This window comes from Vitis riparia, chromosome 16 (genome assembly GCF_004353265.1).
Source record: "Vitis riparia cultivar Riparia Gloire de Montpellier isolate 1030 chromosome 16, EGFV_Vit.rip_1.0, whole genome shotgun sequence".
Taxonomy (NCBI): domain Eukaryota; kingdom Viridiplantae; phylum Streptophyta; class Magnoliopsida; order Vitales; family Vitaceae; genus Vitis; species Vitis riparia.
This window is the reverse complement of record NC_048446.1, coordinates 23873405-23890890: the sequence shown is the minus strand read 5'-3', so window position 1 is coordinate 23890890 and position 17486 is coordinate 23873405. Positions and strand designations below refer to the sequence as shown.

The 17486-nt window shown below is 36.5% G+C and overlaps 2 protein-coding genes across 13 annotated transcripts; both read right to left on the bottom strand.

The window, feature by feature from the left end:
* Positions 1-3804: 3804 nt before the first annotated feature.
* Positions 3805-9236, bottom strand: LOC117933588 (dipeptidyl aminopeptidase 4). Its single transcript, XM_034855020.1, has 6 exons — positions 8869-9236; positions 7620-8108; positions 6601-6795; positions 5976-6005; positions 4761-5870; positions 3805-4665 (listed from the first exon to the last, which is right to left on the bottom strand). The coding sequence occupies exons 2-6, from the start codon at positions 8058-8060 to the stop codon at positions 4114-4116; spliced, it is 2328 nt and encodes a 775-aa protein (XP_034710911.1). The 5' UTR covers positions 8061-8108; positions 8869-9236; the 3' UTR covers positions 3805-4113.
* Positions 9237-11042: 1806 nt separating this feature from the next.
* LOC117933600 (calcineurin B-like protein 7) lies at positions 11043-16914 on the bottom strand. 12 transcript variants are annotated; one of them, XM_034855043.1, is made up of 11 exons: positions 16586-16914; positions 15193-16448; positions 14897-14969; positions 14056-14212; positions 13349-13431; positions 13139-13198; positions 12741-12849; positions 12517-12569; positions 12192-12272; positions 11999-12111; positions 11043-11640 (listed from the first exon to the last, which is right to left on the bottom strand). In XM_034855043.1, the coding sequence occupies exons 4-11, from the start codon at positions 14132-14134 to the stop codon at positions 11577-11579; spliced, it is 642 nt and encodes a 213-aa protein (XP_034710934.1). In that variant the 5' UTR covers positions 14135-14212; positions 14897-14969; positions 15193-16448; positions 16586-16914; the 3' UTR covers positions 11043-11576. The 12 variants fall into 12 exon arrangements, with proteins under 12 accessions (XP_034710934.1, XP_034710935.1, XP_034710939.1 ...); XM_034855044.1 differs by having other exon boundaries at positions 15193-16398; XM_034855048.1 differs by having other exon boundaries at positions 15193-16341.
* Positions 16915-17486: the final 572 nt, after the last annotated feature.

Below are 17486 nucleotides of genomic sequence, written 5' to 3'. Positions count from 1 at the left end.
CAATTGGTACATATACTGCAAAACTAAAGATTCATAAGTGAGAGATATTTGGTTGTTTTCCAAGCACAAGTTGTGAAGGGGAGTGTTCATGGTAAGTTGTAGGTCGAATACGGACTAAGCTGTAGCATGCATAATAGCATGTCCCCAGGCGAAAATAGGTAATTTGGTTTTCATTAGTAATGATCGAGCTATTAATTGGAGACGTTTGATGAAGGATTCTACTAAACCATTTTGGGTATGAGTATGAGCAACAAGATGCTCAATATTTATCCTTACTGACATGCAATAGTCAATGAATGTTTGAGAAGTAAATTCGCCAGCATTATCAAGACGTATTGTCTTAATTGGATAATCTGGAAATTGTGCTCGTAATATGATTATTTGTGCAAGGAGTCTAGCAAAGACAACGTTACATGTAGAAAGGAGATAAACATGTGATCACCTAGTAGAAACATCTATTAAGATCATAAAATAACGGAATGGTCCACATGGTGGATGGATAGACCCACATATGTCCCCATGTATTCTTTCTAAAAAGACTGGTGACTCAGATATGACTTTAGTAAAAGATGGTCTGATTATCAATTTACCTTGTGAGCAGGCAGCATATGAGTATTCATTGGGTGAAAGAATCTTCTGGTTCTTTAGTGGATGCCCATGTGAGTGTTCGATTATTCGACGCATCATTGAAGACCCCGAGTAACCTAGCCTGTCATACCAAATGATAAAAACTTTTGGGTCGTTGAACTTCTGGTTCACGACAACATATGATTCAATAGGCTTTATAGTTGTATGATACAACCCAGAGGAGAAAGTCGGGAGTTTTTCCATTATAAACTTCTAGCCAGATATAATGGAAGTAATGTAAAGATATTCTACATTTTCTTCATTCATAGATTCAATATGATATCCATTTCTACGGATATCTTAAAACTGAGCAAATTTCTTCTGGATTTGCTAGAATATAAAGCGTCATTTATATGGAATCTAGTTTCATTTGGCAACGTTATGTTTGCTCTTCTAGAGCCTTTAACTAAGTTTGTAGTACCATATATGGTACTTACATTAGCTTTTATTAATGTCAATTCGAGGAAATATCTTTTATCTCAAAGAATTGTGTGCGTGGTCACACAGTCTGCGAGACATACATCATCCTCATTCATCTTGAGACCAAATAACACATGGATTTCAGATATAACAAAAAAAACAAGGCATAATGTAAATAACAAAGAAAATCAGATGTAAATATAAAGACATAATAATATATTATTTCATATATAAAGTAACATCAATCAAAGTTAATTTTCTCATCATTTATCAAATGATTTGTTTTTTCATTGGGACCTCCAAAGAAATCAATGTCATAGTAGGTTAGGTCCAATTCATCACCATCGGTAAAGTTCATCTCTATCTCTTTTCCTTTTGCTTTTATTGATGCTTAGTAAAGGTCGACCAAATGTTTAGGCGTACGACAGGTACGCGACCAATGCCTCTTCATACTACATCTATAACAATTATTCTTATGGTTCTTAGGAGGTTTATCTTGTAAACGCTTCCCATTTTCTTGTTTTGTCTCAGTGTTGTTCCACTTCTGGTGGTGCAATGGGGCTTTCATTTTCTGAGAATTATTACTATAAGAACCATGGTATCGGGGATTTCTTCCATGACCACGACCACGTCCTCATTCTCGTCCACATCCACGAGTTTGGGACGATATTGCATTCACTTCAGGGAATGGTTCGGATCCAGTTGGACGAGACTAGTGATTTCTCACCAAAAGCTCATTATTTTGTTTAGCAACAAGAAGACATGATATTAATTCAGAGTATTTTGTAAATCTACACTCTCGATATTGCTACTGTAAGAGCACATTCGAGGCATGAAACGTAGTAAAAGTTTTCTCTAACATGTCTTCTTTTGTGATTTTTTCTCCACACAGCTTTAATTGAGAGCTGATTTTGAAAAGTGCGAAGTTGTATTCACTAACAGTTTTAAAATTTTGCAACCTTAGGTACATCCAATCATATCGAGTTTTTGGGAGAATCACAGTTTTCTGGTGGTAATATCTTTCTTTCAAATTATTCCATAGAGTAAAAGAGTCCTTTACCAAAGATACTCATTTTTTAAACCTTCATGGATGTGATGGCGAAGGAAAATCAATGCTTTTGCGCGATCCTACAGGGATGCTTGATTTCCTTCTTTGATCGTAGCTCCAAGGTTCATTGCATCAAGATGTATTTCAGCATCAAAGATCCAAGATAGATAGTTCTTTCCCGAAATGTCAAGTGCCACAAATTCGAGTTTTCTGATATTCGACATTGTCAAATAACTTCATATATATAACAAAACAATATTATTAGAATCAATTATAATAAATTGATAGCATTGGTATAACTTTGATTATAAATAAAATTAAATAATTTATTTATGACTTTTAACAATATGTAACAAAATAAATCAATAATAATATAAATATATAAAATTTTATTTTATATAAATAACTTCAAGTTTAAGATATGGGAATTACCTTAAGAGCAATTCGTGCTGATAACGTGTTGTAAAATGAGAATAAATATGACTCAAATAAAAGTAGGGATGACTATGTATTACTTTAATAATATATATATAGAGGAAGGGAAGAAATCAAAGAGAAATGTTGAGAGAATGAAAGAAAGAAGGAGAATGAAAGGAAAATAATTTTTTTTTTCTCGGAATGCTCTTACATGGGATGTAAGAAGCCTTTTATAGGCTTCATAATATGAACTCCCGTTACTCATCTTAAAAATGAGTAAATGGAGTTCATAAATGATAATCAATATGGTCATTCATCACTTCATTTACAACATTTTAAACAAAAAACCAAAACAATAAACATCCTCTAAGTTAAACTTGTTATACTTTTTTACTTTAATAGATTGATATTAATTCAAGTTAAATAATATTTTGGAATTAAAAATTATTTTTTGATAAAAAAGAAATAAATTATATAAATGATTACAAAAATATAACTCCGCAAGCCTCTCAAAAAGTCAAAATGATTGAAACTAACAAATTCGGTAAGAGACTTTTATCAAAATAACAATTTGGCATCTGAGCTATCTACATGACTACATCATCCATTCATCTCTTGTATATAATTACAAACATAACTCTAAAAATCTTTCAATTTCAGGGTAGAAGCATACTTGCAAATGAGATTAGTACTTATTAGGGTTTGAACTCAAATCTAGCAAATGAGTACTGTTTTAGTGTTTTCTGTTCCAATGCCAAACGACATCCCATCTTCAGACCCAAGAAAATTGACACTTGAACCTTCTTGGATATGGGCAATGGATACAAAATGCATACCATGGTGGAAAAACATGGTTGCGTTGACAGGGTTACAATAAAACCTAGACATATTCGACTGTTCAAGGAAAAGATCCGCCTTGGTCCTAATGTCTCTTATCCCTAGAAGGCCGGTTTCTTGGATGACAAAGAGACTATTCCGCCAAAAGTGCTCGAGTCCTCCTGTTTTTAATCAAATTTGAAAAACACTTGAAAAATCACTCATAATCTTTATTTTTGAACTGCTAATTTTTCTAAAAATACTTGGAGAGAAAAACACTTTTACTAAAAGTGTTATCATAAATTTTTTATCAAAAGTTCTTTCACATTCCTTGGGTTCAACAGACTCCTCAAGTGTTGTTTCTATCTATTATAATAAACAATCAAGTCATCAACGAACTCAATGAAAAACCAAAAACCAAGATATATAACCCGTTACGTGTGAAATTATATAAGATCTCCCGATGTATGACTGTATGTGCGCTAGCATCGATGATACCATACAAGAAATATCAAGAAATTATTCCATCCAATGAACTCGTTTAGCATTTTACATTGGTTTTTGATACATTTATCACCAGCTCCAGGGGCTGCAATAATACATCTAAGAAATTATTCCAACAGAACTTTCCATCAGTGTTTGATATTTTGAGCAAATGCCAATCAGGTAACAAGGGAGATCCTCCCATTTCTTGCTTATAAGATTTAACTGAAAAGTTCGATTCTCACCTGGAAAAAAGATGAACCCTCTAAATGAGTGTTATGAACAAACTGCGATAAGTTTTATTACAAATTCCCCTCGATGAAGTCCCAGATCCTCTCTTCCATGTAGATGCGGTCCCGAAACCTGCGAGGCATGTGGCGTTCGTCCGGGAAAATCAAGAGTTCGTAGGGCTTTCCGGCCGAGACAAGGGCATTCACCAACCTTGCAGTGTGCCTGAAATGCACATTCTCGTCTATCATGCCATGTACAATCAACAAGCTACCTTTGATCTTGTGTACATGATGCATGACTGAGCTGTACTCGTAGCCGGCAGGGTTCTCTGAAGGCAAGCCCATGTACTTCTCGGTGTAGAATGTGTCGTAGCCATCCCACGATGTGACGGGGGCACCAGAAACAGCACAGCAGAAGATGTCAGGGAACCTGGCCAAAGTCATGGCTGAGAGATACCCACCATAGCTCCATCCGTACAGCCCGATATGACCAACTTTTGCCAGGCCTTTTTTGATAAGCCATTCAGCTCCAGTGAGCTGGTCCTCAGCATCAATCCGGCCAGCATTGTATTTCAGGCAACTTTCGAACTTTAGTCCACGGCGGGCGGTTCCTCTGTTATCTAACTGCAAGGTAAAGCATTCAGGCCAGTCAATACCATTTTGGAAAGTATGATACATATAAGAATGATGGTTTGAGGCATTAGTAAGATAATGCTGACCTTCCACACTAGGATGCCTCTGCTACGTAAATACTGGGCTCTCATGTCAACTGTATTCATCCAAGAATCACAAACAAGCTGCACGCTTGGGCCGCCATAGACACTGATCAAGGTTTTGTATGGTGGAGGTCCAAATCTTGTTTCATCAGGTTTATACAGAGCTCCAAACAGTGTAGTTCCATCATTTGCCTGAATTTGGACTATCTCTGGAGGCTCAAGTTGAAGCCGTTTGAATCTGGGAACGGTGAATGGTTGCTCGTACAGGGGCATAACCAAGCTTCCATCACTCAAGGAGCAAAGTAAAACCCTAGGGGGAAAATCCAGGGAGTCATGAATGTCGACAAAGCTCTGCATCTGGTGATCAAGCACAACCATGTGTTTCCCCTTGCCGTGAGTCAACCTCAGAGGGGCCTGCAAGGGTTCATTGCCATCCAGGAATAGTTTAGCACTGTAAAGGTTGGATTCCAAAGGCCCATCTAGGGTTCCGGTAAAATATACTAGTCCTGCAGCCTCATTTACACCGGCAATTTGCTCAACCATCCAATCACCTTCGGTTATGGGTCCTAGACAAGTCCCATTTGCATCATGCAGATATAGATGCCTAAATCCTGTCTTTTCACTGGCCCAGATAAATCCCCCAGAAAATCTGTTGACTCCTACGTCAAGAGGGGTAAAACAATCGTGCAAAGTGACCCATGTATCTTGTTCTTCTACCAATATAACTTTCCTTTGACCTGTATTGATATCGAACTTGAGGATCTTTAGTTTGGAATGAGACCTGTTCAAAACCTGTGCAGTGAGTATGTTTCCATGCATCCAATTTACTCTGGCCAAATACTCCTCTTCATTGTTTCCATCATGCGTTTCTCCACAGAGAAGATCCATCCAAGTAGCAGGGCCTCCTGCAGCAGATACTACCCCAAGGCGGACTTTGACATTTGAAGCCCCTGCAAAGGGATATGCATGGTCTTCCTGGGCATCAGCACCAACTGAGCTTTTACCCTGGTGCATGATTCTGAAAAGCGGTATCTCAGATGAATCAACTTGTGTGAATGCGATGAATCTACTGTCCAGTGACCACCAGTACCCATTCTTCCTATCCATCTCCTCCTACAATCAGCAAAACCGAGTGGCCAGAGAAAATTTTTAATGATAGGCACCATTTTGTCAGCATTTTGGAAAGAGGTAAACTAGGATGTAGAATGAAATTCTTACCTGGGCTATATATTCAGCAAGCCCATGTGTCTGACATGCAAAAGAAAATACATCACATTCAGGGAAAGAATCTTGAAAAAAAAATTGTGAAAGCTGACAAATTCGGACTGTTTCATCTGACTCAGAAAATGACAAAGTAAATACTGCATCAGTAAAAGCACACGATCCTAAATATGCCAAGCACCCAAACCAAAAGATTGCTACAATATTTTGAAAATATCAGTGCTTAATTTGTTGAAATGGTATTTTGACATATACAAAAATAATCTGGTAGGTATATTATTTTCTCCTTTTTAGTGCAGTTGGGGAACCCATCCAACTGAAGCATGATCAGCATGCTTATTTTCTAAGTTTTCCTACCTCCATCACTTTCATGATTTTTCCAAAAACATAAAATGTAAATACATTGAAATTTAAGACTGATATGATTCCTACATTCTGCAACGATAATAGCTAAAAAAAAAGTTGGGAACACAAATTCCTAGCATTAGGACAGCTGAGTCAGATGAATGTCAAAGAGTAATGGATGGACCTCTATGCATTACATTACAGAATAATGTCTACTTGCAAATAGCATTGTAAAGAAGATTCAATCCAGCATGGACAATGGGAAATATAAGCTTACCAAAGTATTGCAATTGGCACCAAATGTTAATTGTCTCGGTTCATCATCCAAGAGATTAATAACATGCAACTCATGATCTCTTACATAAGCAAGCATAGTGCCATCTGGAGAGAGATGTGGATCTATAATTGGTGATAATGATGTACTTGCAAGCTTAAGCTCTGGTTTTGAACAAGAGAATTCCTGGAAATAGATCTGAGCATAGAGAGGGAACCCGGTCATTTCAAGTTCAAACCATTAATAAATGACAGAAAATAACGTTACAGAACAAACAGTAATGGCATCTAAAGGTTAATACTGGTATATAAATGTTGATATCAATCCCAAAATAATAGTAAGTAGTCCAGGGTGGGTCTGATAACATTCTTAGGTAAGAACTGCATTTATGAGATCTATTTCATTCAAAGCACCGTTCAGAAACCCAGAACCTCAAAGATCTAGTAACAGAGATTTCCAGTTCTTGACAGACAACCCACATTTCTAAGGATGAGACAACCTGACTAAAGGTCCAGCATCTTATCGCTAGAAACAATTTCAAATTGCTAATCAACCATCAAGCTGCAGCGAAGAGTTTCTTGAAGAACTCTCAAGGCAGTGGTTGGGTTCAAACCTGCAGTTGTCGGTGGAATGAAAATTAAACACCGTTTAATATAAGTCAACCCACTTCTGCTGAACAAGAAGCTAAGTTTCTCTTAGGACAAGGAATCTTGCTAATTTATTAAGTCTAAAATTAGCAGTTAACAAAATGTTGAATAGAAAATTCACTATTTTTCTCAAGAAAAACTGCATCAACACCCCTTCGAGAATTTCAAATGATCAATCATCCACAATACTGTAATACATCTGCACTAGTTAACTAACAACTACTAATTTCAACATAGGACCAAGCATTCTAACTCATCTCTATCACATAACTCATCAATAGGAGGGCATTTTGATATTCGAAGTAGGAAATTTCAATACACTTGAGAAACAAAACAATACAAACAACAATTAATACTAGAGATTTCGGAACAAACCCCGACAGGCAAAGGCACCATGATCATTCTCTTCTTCGAGCTCGTCTTCACCCATTCGTATCTTGTCACTCCCAACCCACGCTCCCTCGATCTCTCCCTCCTCAACTTCTCTTCTGGTGATACATTACTCTCATCGAGCCCACCATCTGGAGGACTAAAAAACAATTCTTGCTTACATGTTTCGAGATCAAAAGCAAAAACTTTCCTATTCAAAGTGTGATCAGGACTGAATAGATAAGTTATCAAACTGTCATCGGGACTAAAGCCAATGGAAGTAGGAGCAACATATCCAGGCAATGGGTATTGAACTATCTCTTCAACCGGGAAAAGGATGCAATCCTCGAGAGACTGTGCAACACAGGTGTCAGTTACTGGCATTTCGTAAGGGAATGATCTTGATCGTTTCAGATTCTTTTTTTTCTCGTTTTCTACTGATTGCATTACAAAAATGCCAATCGAATTGAAATAAATTGATAGCAGAACATGAATCTGTCAATAATTGGAAAGCAACCATCAATCACATGCAATTGAAATCACTAAGATCACAGAAAGAAGATCAAATAAAGAAAATAAATCAAAATTATGAAATGCAAATCCTAAACTAATCGATCAATTGCGTACGAACCAGCTAAGCTCACCAAGAGTACATTCAAAAAGGGGTCTGTTTGGTTGCTTAGAAAATGTAGGAAAAATAAAATGAATCAAAAGTTTGACCATGTGACCACTTCAGTTTAACTGCGTAATCATTTCAGTTACAGTAACAGGTATATATATGGATGTATGCATTTTAAGATAACCAGATATACAAGAAACAGAGCAACTCTCTTCTTCCAGAATATCTCTCTGTGACATTCTCTCAAAAACATTTGAGATTACTGCATTTTATCTCCACCAGCATCACCAACAATAGACTATTAAAACCTCAGTTGTTGCCGTTTGTTCACTGAGAAAATAAAGAAAAAGAGAAAAAAAGAAAAATTTTCAACAGAAAATATTTCATAGAACTGGAACTAAGGATAGAAAAACTACTCAAAGCCCTTTATTTCTGTTCGGTAGCCGAGAAAATGTAGGGAAAATTTTCAAAGTTTTGAATCTTAGACCTTCCAACTACTTATCTTATGTCACATCTCATCGCGAGCCTCCCGTACTAAAAACACAACAAAAACTCAAAATTTCCTTCTCTTTCCTTTTCATTCAATTTCCTCTATTTGGTCAACAACCAAACACAGAAAAATCAAAATCCTACTACCTGCTATTCTAGGAAACTCCACTGCAAAACACGATCCACTGTTCCGAACCGCAAAGCAGAAAACGGCAACAAATCGAGACCTTTTCCGCGAAATCGACACTTTTCCACTTTTCAGATATTGAGGAGTGGAAAACCATGTGGGAATTGGAATTCGAATCGGAATCGGAATCGGAATCGGATCCTGGGAAAAGAGGCCAAGTCGATCCCCATAAAGGATGAGAAAAGGGATAGAGGGAGAAGGAAAGGTAGGATTTGGATTACGGAGAAATGAATTCGGCAGATGAGAAACTGGAATTTGGAGAGGAAAACGAAGTCCGGGAAACTGGTGTTTGGTTGGTGGAATGAGAAAACCAGCAACGCGTTGTACGACAGAACAGAAGAAAAAAACATAATTATAGAAAGTGGCGTGCACTCGCTGATGCCGCGCTTTAGGGAATGATCTAATTGGAAAATACTTGTAAATAATAATAATAAAATTAGAAATGTATCCATTTTAGCTTATTTTTGGAATTGAATTTTTTTTTTATTGTTTGAAAGTTATATTTTATGGTTATAAAATAAAAATATAAGTTTCTTTAAATCTTTTCAAAAATCACCATCAATCAAATATTACTATATACATATTAGATTTTATTATTTATATTTGTGCTATAATTTAATTTGTTTATATCTTTACTCATTTATATTATTATTCAATACTCCATAGGTAGTTTAAAGTTGATTATACGACCCACGCGCTGTTGAGGGCGGCGTTCTGGGGCGAAATCCGAAAATAGATAAGGAGAATGAGAGGGTGAATGCGAAGAGTGTTCTGGGGCGAAGTTCCTTATGCCACGCGTTGTGTTTGGTTGTCCAGCAAAGCCAACACACCTCCTTTGTCATTTTTTTCTTATTCTTTCTCTCTAGATTTGACACCCCCACCACTCGGTCTCCCCTCGATCTCATCTCCTTGGATTTTTTTTTTCATTCCAATTTTTACAACTAAGAATAATTAAATTTTTTCAAGTGACATGTTTGTCAAACTATTGATGATCAGAAGAAAAAAAATATGATTAAATTTTTTATTAATATAAGGTTGAGATTACTAAAATTTCACATTCATGACATTATATTATATATTATATATATGAGTTTGAGGGGAGTTTATGTTATAATGAAGTGGTAATTGAGATGGGCTTTTTTAGAGGTTAAAAGATTTTTTTTTTTTTCAGCACAAAATCTTTTATTTTTATTTTTTAAAACAAGAATTAAAAACAATGTTGCTTACAACCCTAATTTCATTTATGTGAAAAATGAGATTTTTTATTTATTATTTTTGGTTCTTCTATTAAATATTAAAAAAAATAATATAATAAATTCTTAGTGAACAAAGGAATCAGGCTGTTTATCACTTTTAATGAATCCTATTTGCATAGGAGGCGTATAGATATGATTGTTAATTTGAGGGGTTTTCATTATGACTAAAATAAATTGTTATTTTAAAATTAAAGATTTTGTTAAATTTGAGGCAGAATCACTACCCTTGTAGACTTAAATCCTAAACCCTTAGAAAGGGGCCTTTGCATGGACCTACGTGGAAGAGGGGCTTAAAGAGTGAGGACCAACTACAGTTTCATGTGCAAAATGTCCATGTATTCATTTGGGGACAAGGCATATCTCGTTTCAACTTTTTCATTCTCTCTCTCTTTCCCTCGCCCATCAAAAATCGAACTTGGATCCTATTTGTGGGGTTCACACTCCACTTGGCTACTAACGTGGCCATGGCCAATGGGTTGGCGGGCCCCCATGACTCTTGCGCATGAGCCCAAGAAATAAGAAAGAAAAACAAATGATAAAGCTCAAACTCATAACTTAACCAAAACCATAGCTCTGACACCATATTAAGTAGTTGATTTTACTTCAAAAAGCTTCAATAGTTAAGTAATGGACCAACAATGGTACTATGATTTACTAGAGCTCTCTCCGTCAAATATTACCTGCACATTACTTGCATCTCTGCAATCAGAAACTGCCATAGGAAAGGGAGAGGCAGACTTCATTGAAAATTGTTCTCTTTTGAATGAGAGGCCAGATTCTACAAGGAACAGCCTCATTCAATTTGGATATTGGTACCCCATCAAAGCCAAAATAGAATCTTGGTACCAAGAAAAAACATAGACCAAACAGACAGCAGCTCCAGAGAAACCATTCTTTTGTCCACATCAACCACAACTCAAAGAAATTATCTTTATCATCTTTAAATTGATAACAAGCTTCATCCAAATTCATCAGTCTGCAACTTGTTTCCTAAGTTTATATCAAAGCCAGAACAAAACGATGTCTCAAAGTACTAACTTTCAGGCAAGAACCGGCATGAGCCATAAGCCATGAGGCATTATTCTATGATTTTGAACACCAAAGGACCCAGGTTGCAAGTAATGTACCTCTTCAGGGTTGCCAGTGCAACCAACCAATCCCAGATGCTGCAAAACTACAAACATACACATATTAACTAGGACTGGTGTCAAGTAGTTGGAGAAGTATGGTTTTGTGCATGCAATCTTGCTTGTTGACTGCAATTGAGAGTGTCGTTATAAGCCATAGTTCTTCTAGTCCTTGCTGCTGTCACTTAAAGAGAAAGTCTGGGTTGCTCAATGGAGGAAGCAACTCAAAATGTTCGATCCACCTTATGCCTTGAGTTTGTTAATACCTTATTGTGTAACTTAAGCCTATATTTCTGAGTCTTCAACTTCAGAGCTTATCACAAAGCTGGGAAATGCCAATGTTATGTCCCTGGAAAGTAAATAAATATGAGAAATGTATACCATACTCGTGGACATATACATATATGAATCACTGATATAAAACTCAAAAGCTTAACTCCCTAGGTTGTCCAAGAGTTGAATGGACTACCTGGTCATCAAACAAGGAGAGGAAAGGTATGGTGTAATAAAAATGACACTAGGTAGTAAACAATAAATTTTTTGTAGGGAAAATTGGGAAAACAAGCCTAAACCCAAGTCAAATCTGAGCCATGGAGTGACTCAAGAGGTCAACCTCCCTCAAAAGCAACCCACCCTAATGGTTTAGACCTAATAAGACACTGAGTTTTAAATCAATAATCAAACTGCAAGTAAAATTTAGTACCCACTTTAGGTATGGAAGAGTCATGTTCTTTATCAGGGATGGATTCTTTGATACAAATTCCTTCCACTCTTCTGGGTCAATCCTTCCATCACCATTTGAATCTGCATCATTGAAAGTCTGTGGAGAAGACAAGAAATTTTGAATATATAGATCAAATAAGCATGAAAATGCAGGTGGCGAGTTACAGTAATCTGCACCTTATCCACAATTTGTTCAACATATTCATCTGAAAGTATCAGATCTGATTCATGAAGAAGCGCCAGCACCATCTCCTTCAACTGTAAGGTAACACAAAGTAGAAGCACATGTAAGAAAGATTAAAAAATGCATCTTTTCTCCTTTGAATCATGGCAATTATGCCTCGATAGCTCAATTAATAGGATTAAAACCGTTACAATGGAAGCAAATTTATTAAAGATCTGCACTCTGTAGGCACAACTTAAAATTTATAGTAAGTGGTATCTACAGAATTTCACGCTATGAGAAAGGGGAATGGTCAGGAAAAGAGTTTACAGGATTCACCTCCTCTCGCTCAATATACCCGGTGTGCCTTAGATCATACAGTCGAAAAGCAACTGCCATAAAGCATTCTTCAACTTAGTTCTTAGAAAAAAAAAATTACAATAGACCATGAGGAGAATCAGTATTTAAACAATTTCACTACTAACAGAACTCTTCTACATAAAGGTGCAAAAAATAAAAGAAAAATTGAGTACATTAATTTTATTCCAAGAAATCAATCTTACAAGAAATTTTGTCTGCTTCAGGTGCACTTGGGTGAAACACACCCAATGAACGAACAAATTCTCCAAACTCAATAACCCCATTTCGCTTGACATCAAATAGGTCAAATATCTACAAGAAGAGCCAAAACTGATACAATTTTAGAAAGAGGAGAATTGCCACCAAGATTGTGACACTGATGCATTATTGCTCAAGATAAAGCTTGAACTTCATATGCGAGATAGGAACAGAGAAATTAGAAATTTATGGGGCTATGAACTATTTAAGTAGCAACCATATATCAGCCCATTTCAGTTTTTTTAAAAGTTATATGTAGTTCTAATGTATGAAGCAGATGCCCAAAACACTACAAACATCCAGTAGCTATGTTAATCCTAGTTTATGAAACAGCCAAGCATACCCTATCTGCAAAGAGATTCCTTTTATTTCTGTTCCTGAAGAGTGCAAGCTGGAATTCTTCCTGAAAGATAGAATTAAAAACCTTAGACATTCAGTATACAAGGATAGTACAAAACCCAACAAACATGAACATCTAACACAGACAGGTCTATTGAAAACAACCAATGATGAACAAAAAATCAAGTTCAAAATGCAACCCAAGTGAACATACCTTGTGGATAAGCCCGTCATCTATGATGGAACTGCTTAATTTCTTAAATAGCTCATACAAGGCTTCCACTTCGCACACAGTAACTACAAAGGATAAAACAAGTTTAGATTTCCAACAGTGAGAATAATTCTCAACAGCAAGGAGTAAGAAAGCTTGACTATAGCTTTGGCAGCATGTGTGACTTTCACTGGAAAGCTCTCTATGTGAATGGAAGCCCATGGCATTACCATCTTCGAAGCTTAAAATCAAAACCAACCTAGTTTTGATGCTTCCAAACTATCAAATTCCCAGGGAAATTCAAAACTACCGCGCAATAAAACTTAATATACAAATTACTTGCTTAAGTAAACTCATTGTCTCTACGAGACTTCCATCACGAGAGGGATGCAAATACTTGAACCATTTGAGTTACCCATGTGCAGATCTATGTACTCTTATACCCAAAATACAACCCGACTCAATGTGAGCATGCATTTGCATACTACAACAACTACACCTTGAAGGAAGATTCTAAATTTACCTGTGATATCAAGTTTTGAACATAGAATATTGGATGCACTGGAAAGGAATGCTAAAACTTGATGTGTGCTCATAAGCAACCAACTTCAAAGAGCTTAGACCAAGATGGCTCATAACTAGAAATTAAGCAGATGCAAACTAGAACTAAAAAGATGAAATAATATACCAGGCTTATGATGCATACTCACAAGGTGTTTCAGCAGCAAGAACAGTAGGCTCCTCGTATCCTGGTGTTTGTCTAGCTTTCTTAGAGCAAAAGCAGCCCATAAAGACCAGCGTAATTTATTCACAGTACTTCTTTACAATCAGTAAGCTTATGCCAATGATACTTTTGTAGAGCCACACCTGCCAAATCACAAAATACATTTGTTACTGATAATTTGCTTCATACAAAACATTGACTCAGGTTATAACAAATTTGTTCAATTTAAATCTATGGTATCAAGTGTTTGAGGCTGTTAATAATGGTGCTAACAAGACCAAATTGATTAACTGATGGACTGGTTTTTCCATGGACCACACCCACATGGCCAGGACAGTACAAAGTGAAAGCCTAACCAAACTGAGGTCAAACACAGATGGATTGGCCATGATATGGAAGAAATGTTATTTTGGATGCTTCAGACAATTGAATGATTTAGGAATATTGCTTTTTGAGACATCAGTTCCAAGCATATTGATGACCAAACTGTAAGTACTACCTACAAATATATGTGTATGTGTAGGGAACTGTTTGTCATACCAACTAATATGGCTCTTCGCTTCTTCCTTAATTTCAACAAAACAAACCTAACCAAATCCTTAATTTAAAGTAAAAACATATACGTCAGCTCAAAAGGGCATTGGATAAAACAGTTGTTACAGCAAGCCTTTTCATACAAAGTGGGGAGGCATGTTCCATTACAATTAAGGTAGTTTAACTTCAGCCTCAGTCTACTCAATAGTGTAAGTTGACATCAGAAAACCAGTAGCATGATAAAGGTCTAATGTAAATTGTAAGAGAATAATAGGGACTCAATGGAATTACACCTTGTAATAACAAAACCGCATGACGGTAAGCCATAGAAGCTGACGATTAGCAATCCACCTCTAAGAAGAGCAGCTGGGTAAGCAGTGGAAGGCTTAAAATTATAAAATACCCAGTTGAGAGAGACTAAAAATATTATATATAATGGGTTACATCACCTAATAACTGTGTTTATGGGAGACAGCCATATTAGAGTCTAATTCTTAATTAAGGATTCAGGACCCATTCTAATGGTCAAATGAACTGATGCAAAATATGGGCAACTAATGCACTACTATGCCCTATTATGTTGAGATACCTGTTCTCATGGGACCAACCAACCAACATGTCGCCCACTAGCTCGAAAATTTTGTTCGATATTCAATTGAAAGAAAACAAAGATGTGATGGAAATTTCAGAACCCTCCAACCAAACAATAATAGTCTAAATAATTGAACCTTCCATACCAAAAAGAACCTGCACCAGCAGATCGGATCTCCATCAAACTATTGAAAAAAATTAGGCAGATTATAAGGGACCTATATCATCGGTCAAGATATTATCAAAGTAAATAAAAAAAAACAATATAAATTGTACACACACATGCACATAAATAATAAACATAAACGCAAGAAAACCTCCATTTAATGGGAATCAAACTTAAGCCAGCTGTTTTAATCAATTTGAGAATTTTCAAATTTGTGGCTCAAACCCCAAGATTTGGTAAACAGAACAATAAGCTATCATAGTAGAAGAAACCCAGACATAGCGAAGATCGGATTCTTCAATGCCCCATTTGGCTGCTGAAAAAATGAAGGGAAGGAAAAAAGGAATTGACTCTTAAGAGATTCAACCATTTCATTGTTCGGAAGAATCATAGACCAGGGAAGAAAATTCACTCACCAGGGTGATTGTTCCTTTTCTTTGGTGGAAAGTGAGGACCAAAACAGCACAAAACATTGAAAATATTACTTTCTCTTCCTTTCTTAGTCATCTCAACAGCAAAATAAGGGTAAAAGTAACCTGTAACCATCTTTAATGTGATAAAGTGGGAAAGACCATATTTATTTCTTTATACTTGTTTTCATGTTGGATTAAAGGAGTGATACCGTAAAGAAAAAGAATCATTTCTGATCCAACTTTACATATAATGTTGCACGAGTATTGTAACTAGTAAGACCAGATTATCAATCAACAAAAGGGAATAATTAAGACCTTGGTTGGGATCATAATTTTCAAATTTCCTTGGGACCCATAAAAAACATGGATCATCCAGTATCAGAAAGGAGAAAAAGGAGGAATTGAAAGATTCTTCTTCTCTGCCATCATCCTGAAATGCAGAAAACCTTCTCCCTTGGCTACCAAGAAACCACGGGGAAAGAAAAAGAAAAACACAAACTTCAGTCTCCTTGATTTTCCGCCCAAAGACAATGGTATCCTCCCTGAACTAAGACGGGTCTTGTGTTCCCTTGAATCCCATGCAATGAAAAATCCAAGATTTAGAACTCATATTTCTTTTCCTTGCCTACATTTCACAGCAACCAAACAACCAACAATGAAACCCAGATTCAAAACCTACACTAAATTCATCAACTAAGAAAAAAAATAAAAAATTCAAAACACCTGGAACATGATCCAGGAAAAAGCCTATCAAAACTAACAGTACCAAATGCTAGAGAGAAGAGGAGGGAGAGAAAGAGAAGAGAACTAACCTGTGCAATCATGGGAAGGCAGAGGCTGTTGAGTTTTAAATTTGTCCTGGAATTGGTATTGATGCTCTTAGATTTCTCAGCTTCCCCGTCTGTACGGTATGGTTGGAGTTAAAAGGGTAGTTGGGCTCTCTCTCTCTCACAAAAGTCCCTTTAGTTTTCAACGCTTCCCCCTCAGCTACCCTCTTTGGTATCATTTATAATTGGCAGATTTGAAGTTTGAACTTTTCCTACCCTTTTCCAACTATCCCCACTGTCTCCTTGTTGCTAGGGTGCCCGCACCAACTCCAAGCATATCTTCCTGGTCATTATTAGCATTCTTTTGAGAAGATTCTGGAGAAGTGTTCTCTATTTTTCACTTTAAAAAATGATACCATGGCATGCACATGTTATTTCCTGACCGCTCTGGCATTTTCTCGGTTATGTGGCATGCATGCGACTGCCCCGAACTTGTTGCTGCCCAAGCAATGTTGGTCCTAACCTCCTAGGATCCTAAAAGTTATCAGCATTGTTCTTCCTAGATTGCCTAAGAAATTGTGTTGTTCAACTACAAATCCACAAAATACATCATGAATGGTTAAAAGTGGCTGAATAAAAAAAAAAACCCAACAGGGAGAGACGTGGAAGAAAACATTTGAATAGGGGCAAAAGGTGAGGTTTTATAGCTTTTGGCTGGAGGGTGTGTTGGATCTCATGCCACTGCAGGTGAGGTTTTTTTTTTTTTTTTTTTTAACAGTGACGCTAAAAGGTTGAATTTTTATAGGTTTTGCCTGGTGGGTATGCTGGATCTCATGTCATTGCGAATGGGATACCTATTAACTTGATACTTATTAACCAACAATTACCTAATATTTTTTTATGCTTTTAGATTAATGAATAGCTTAATTATCTTGACACAAATTGT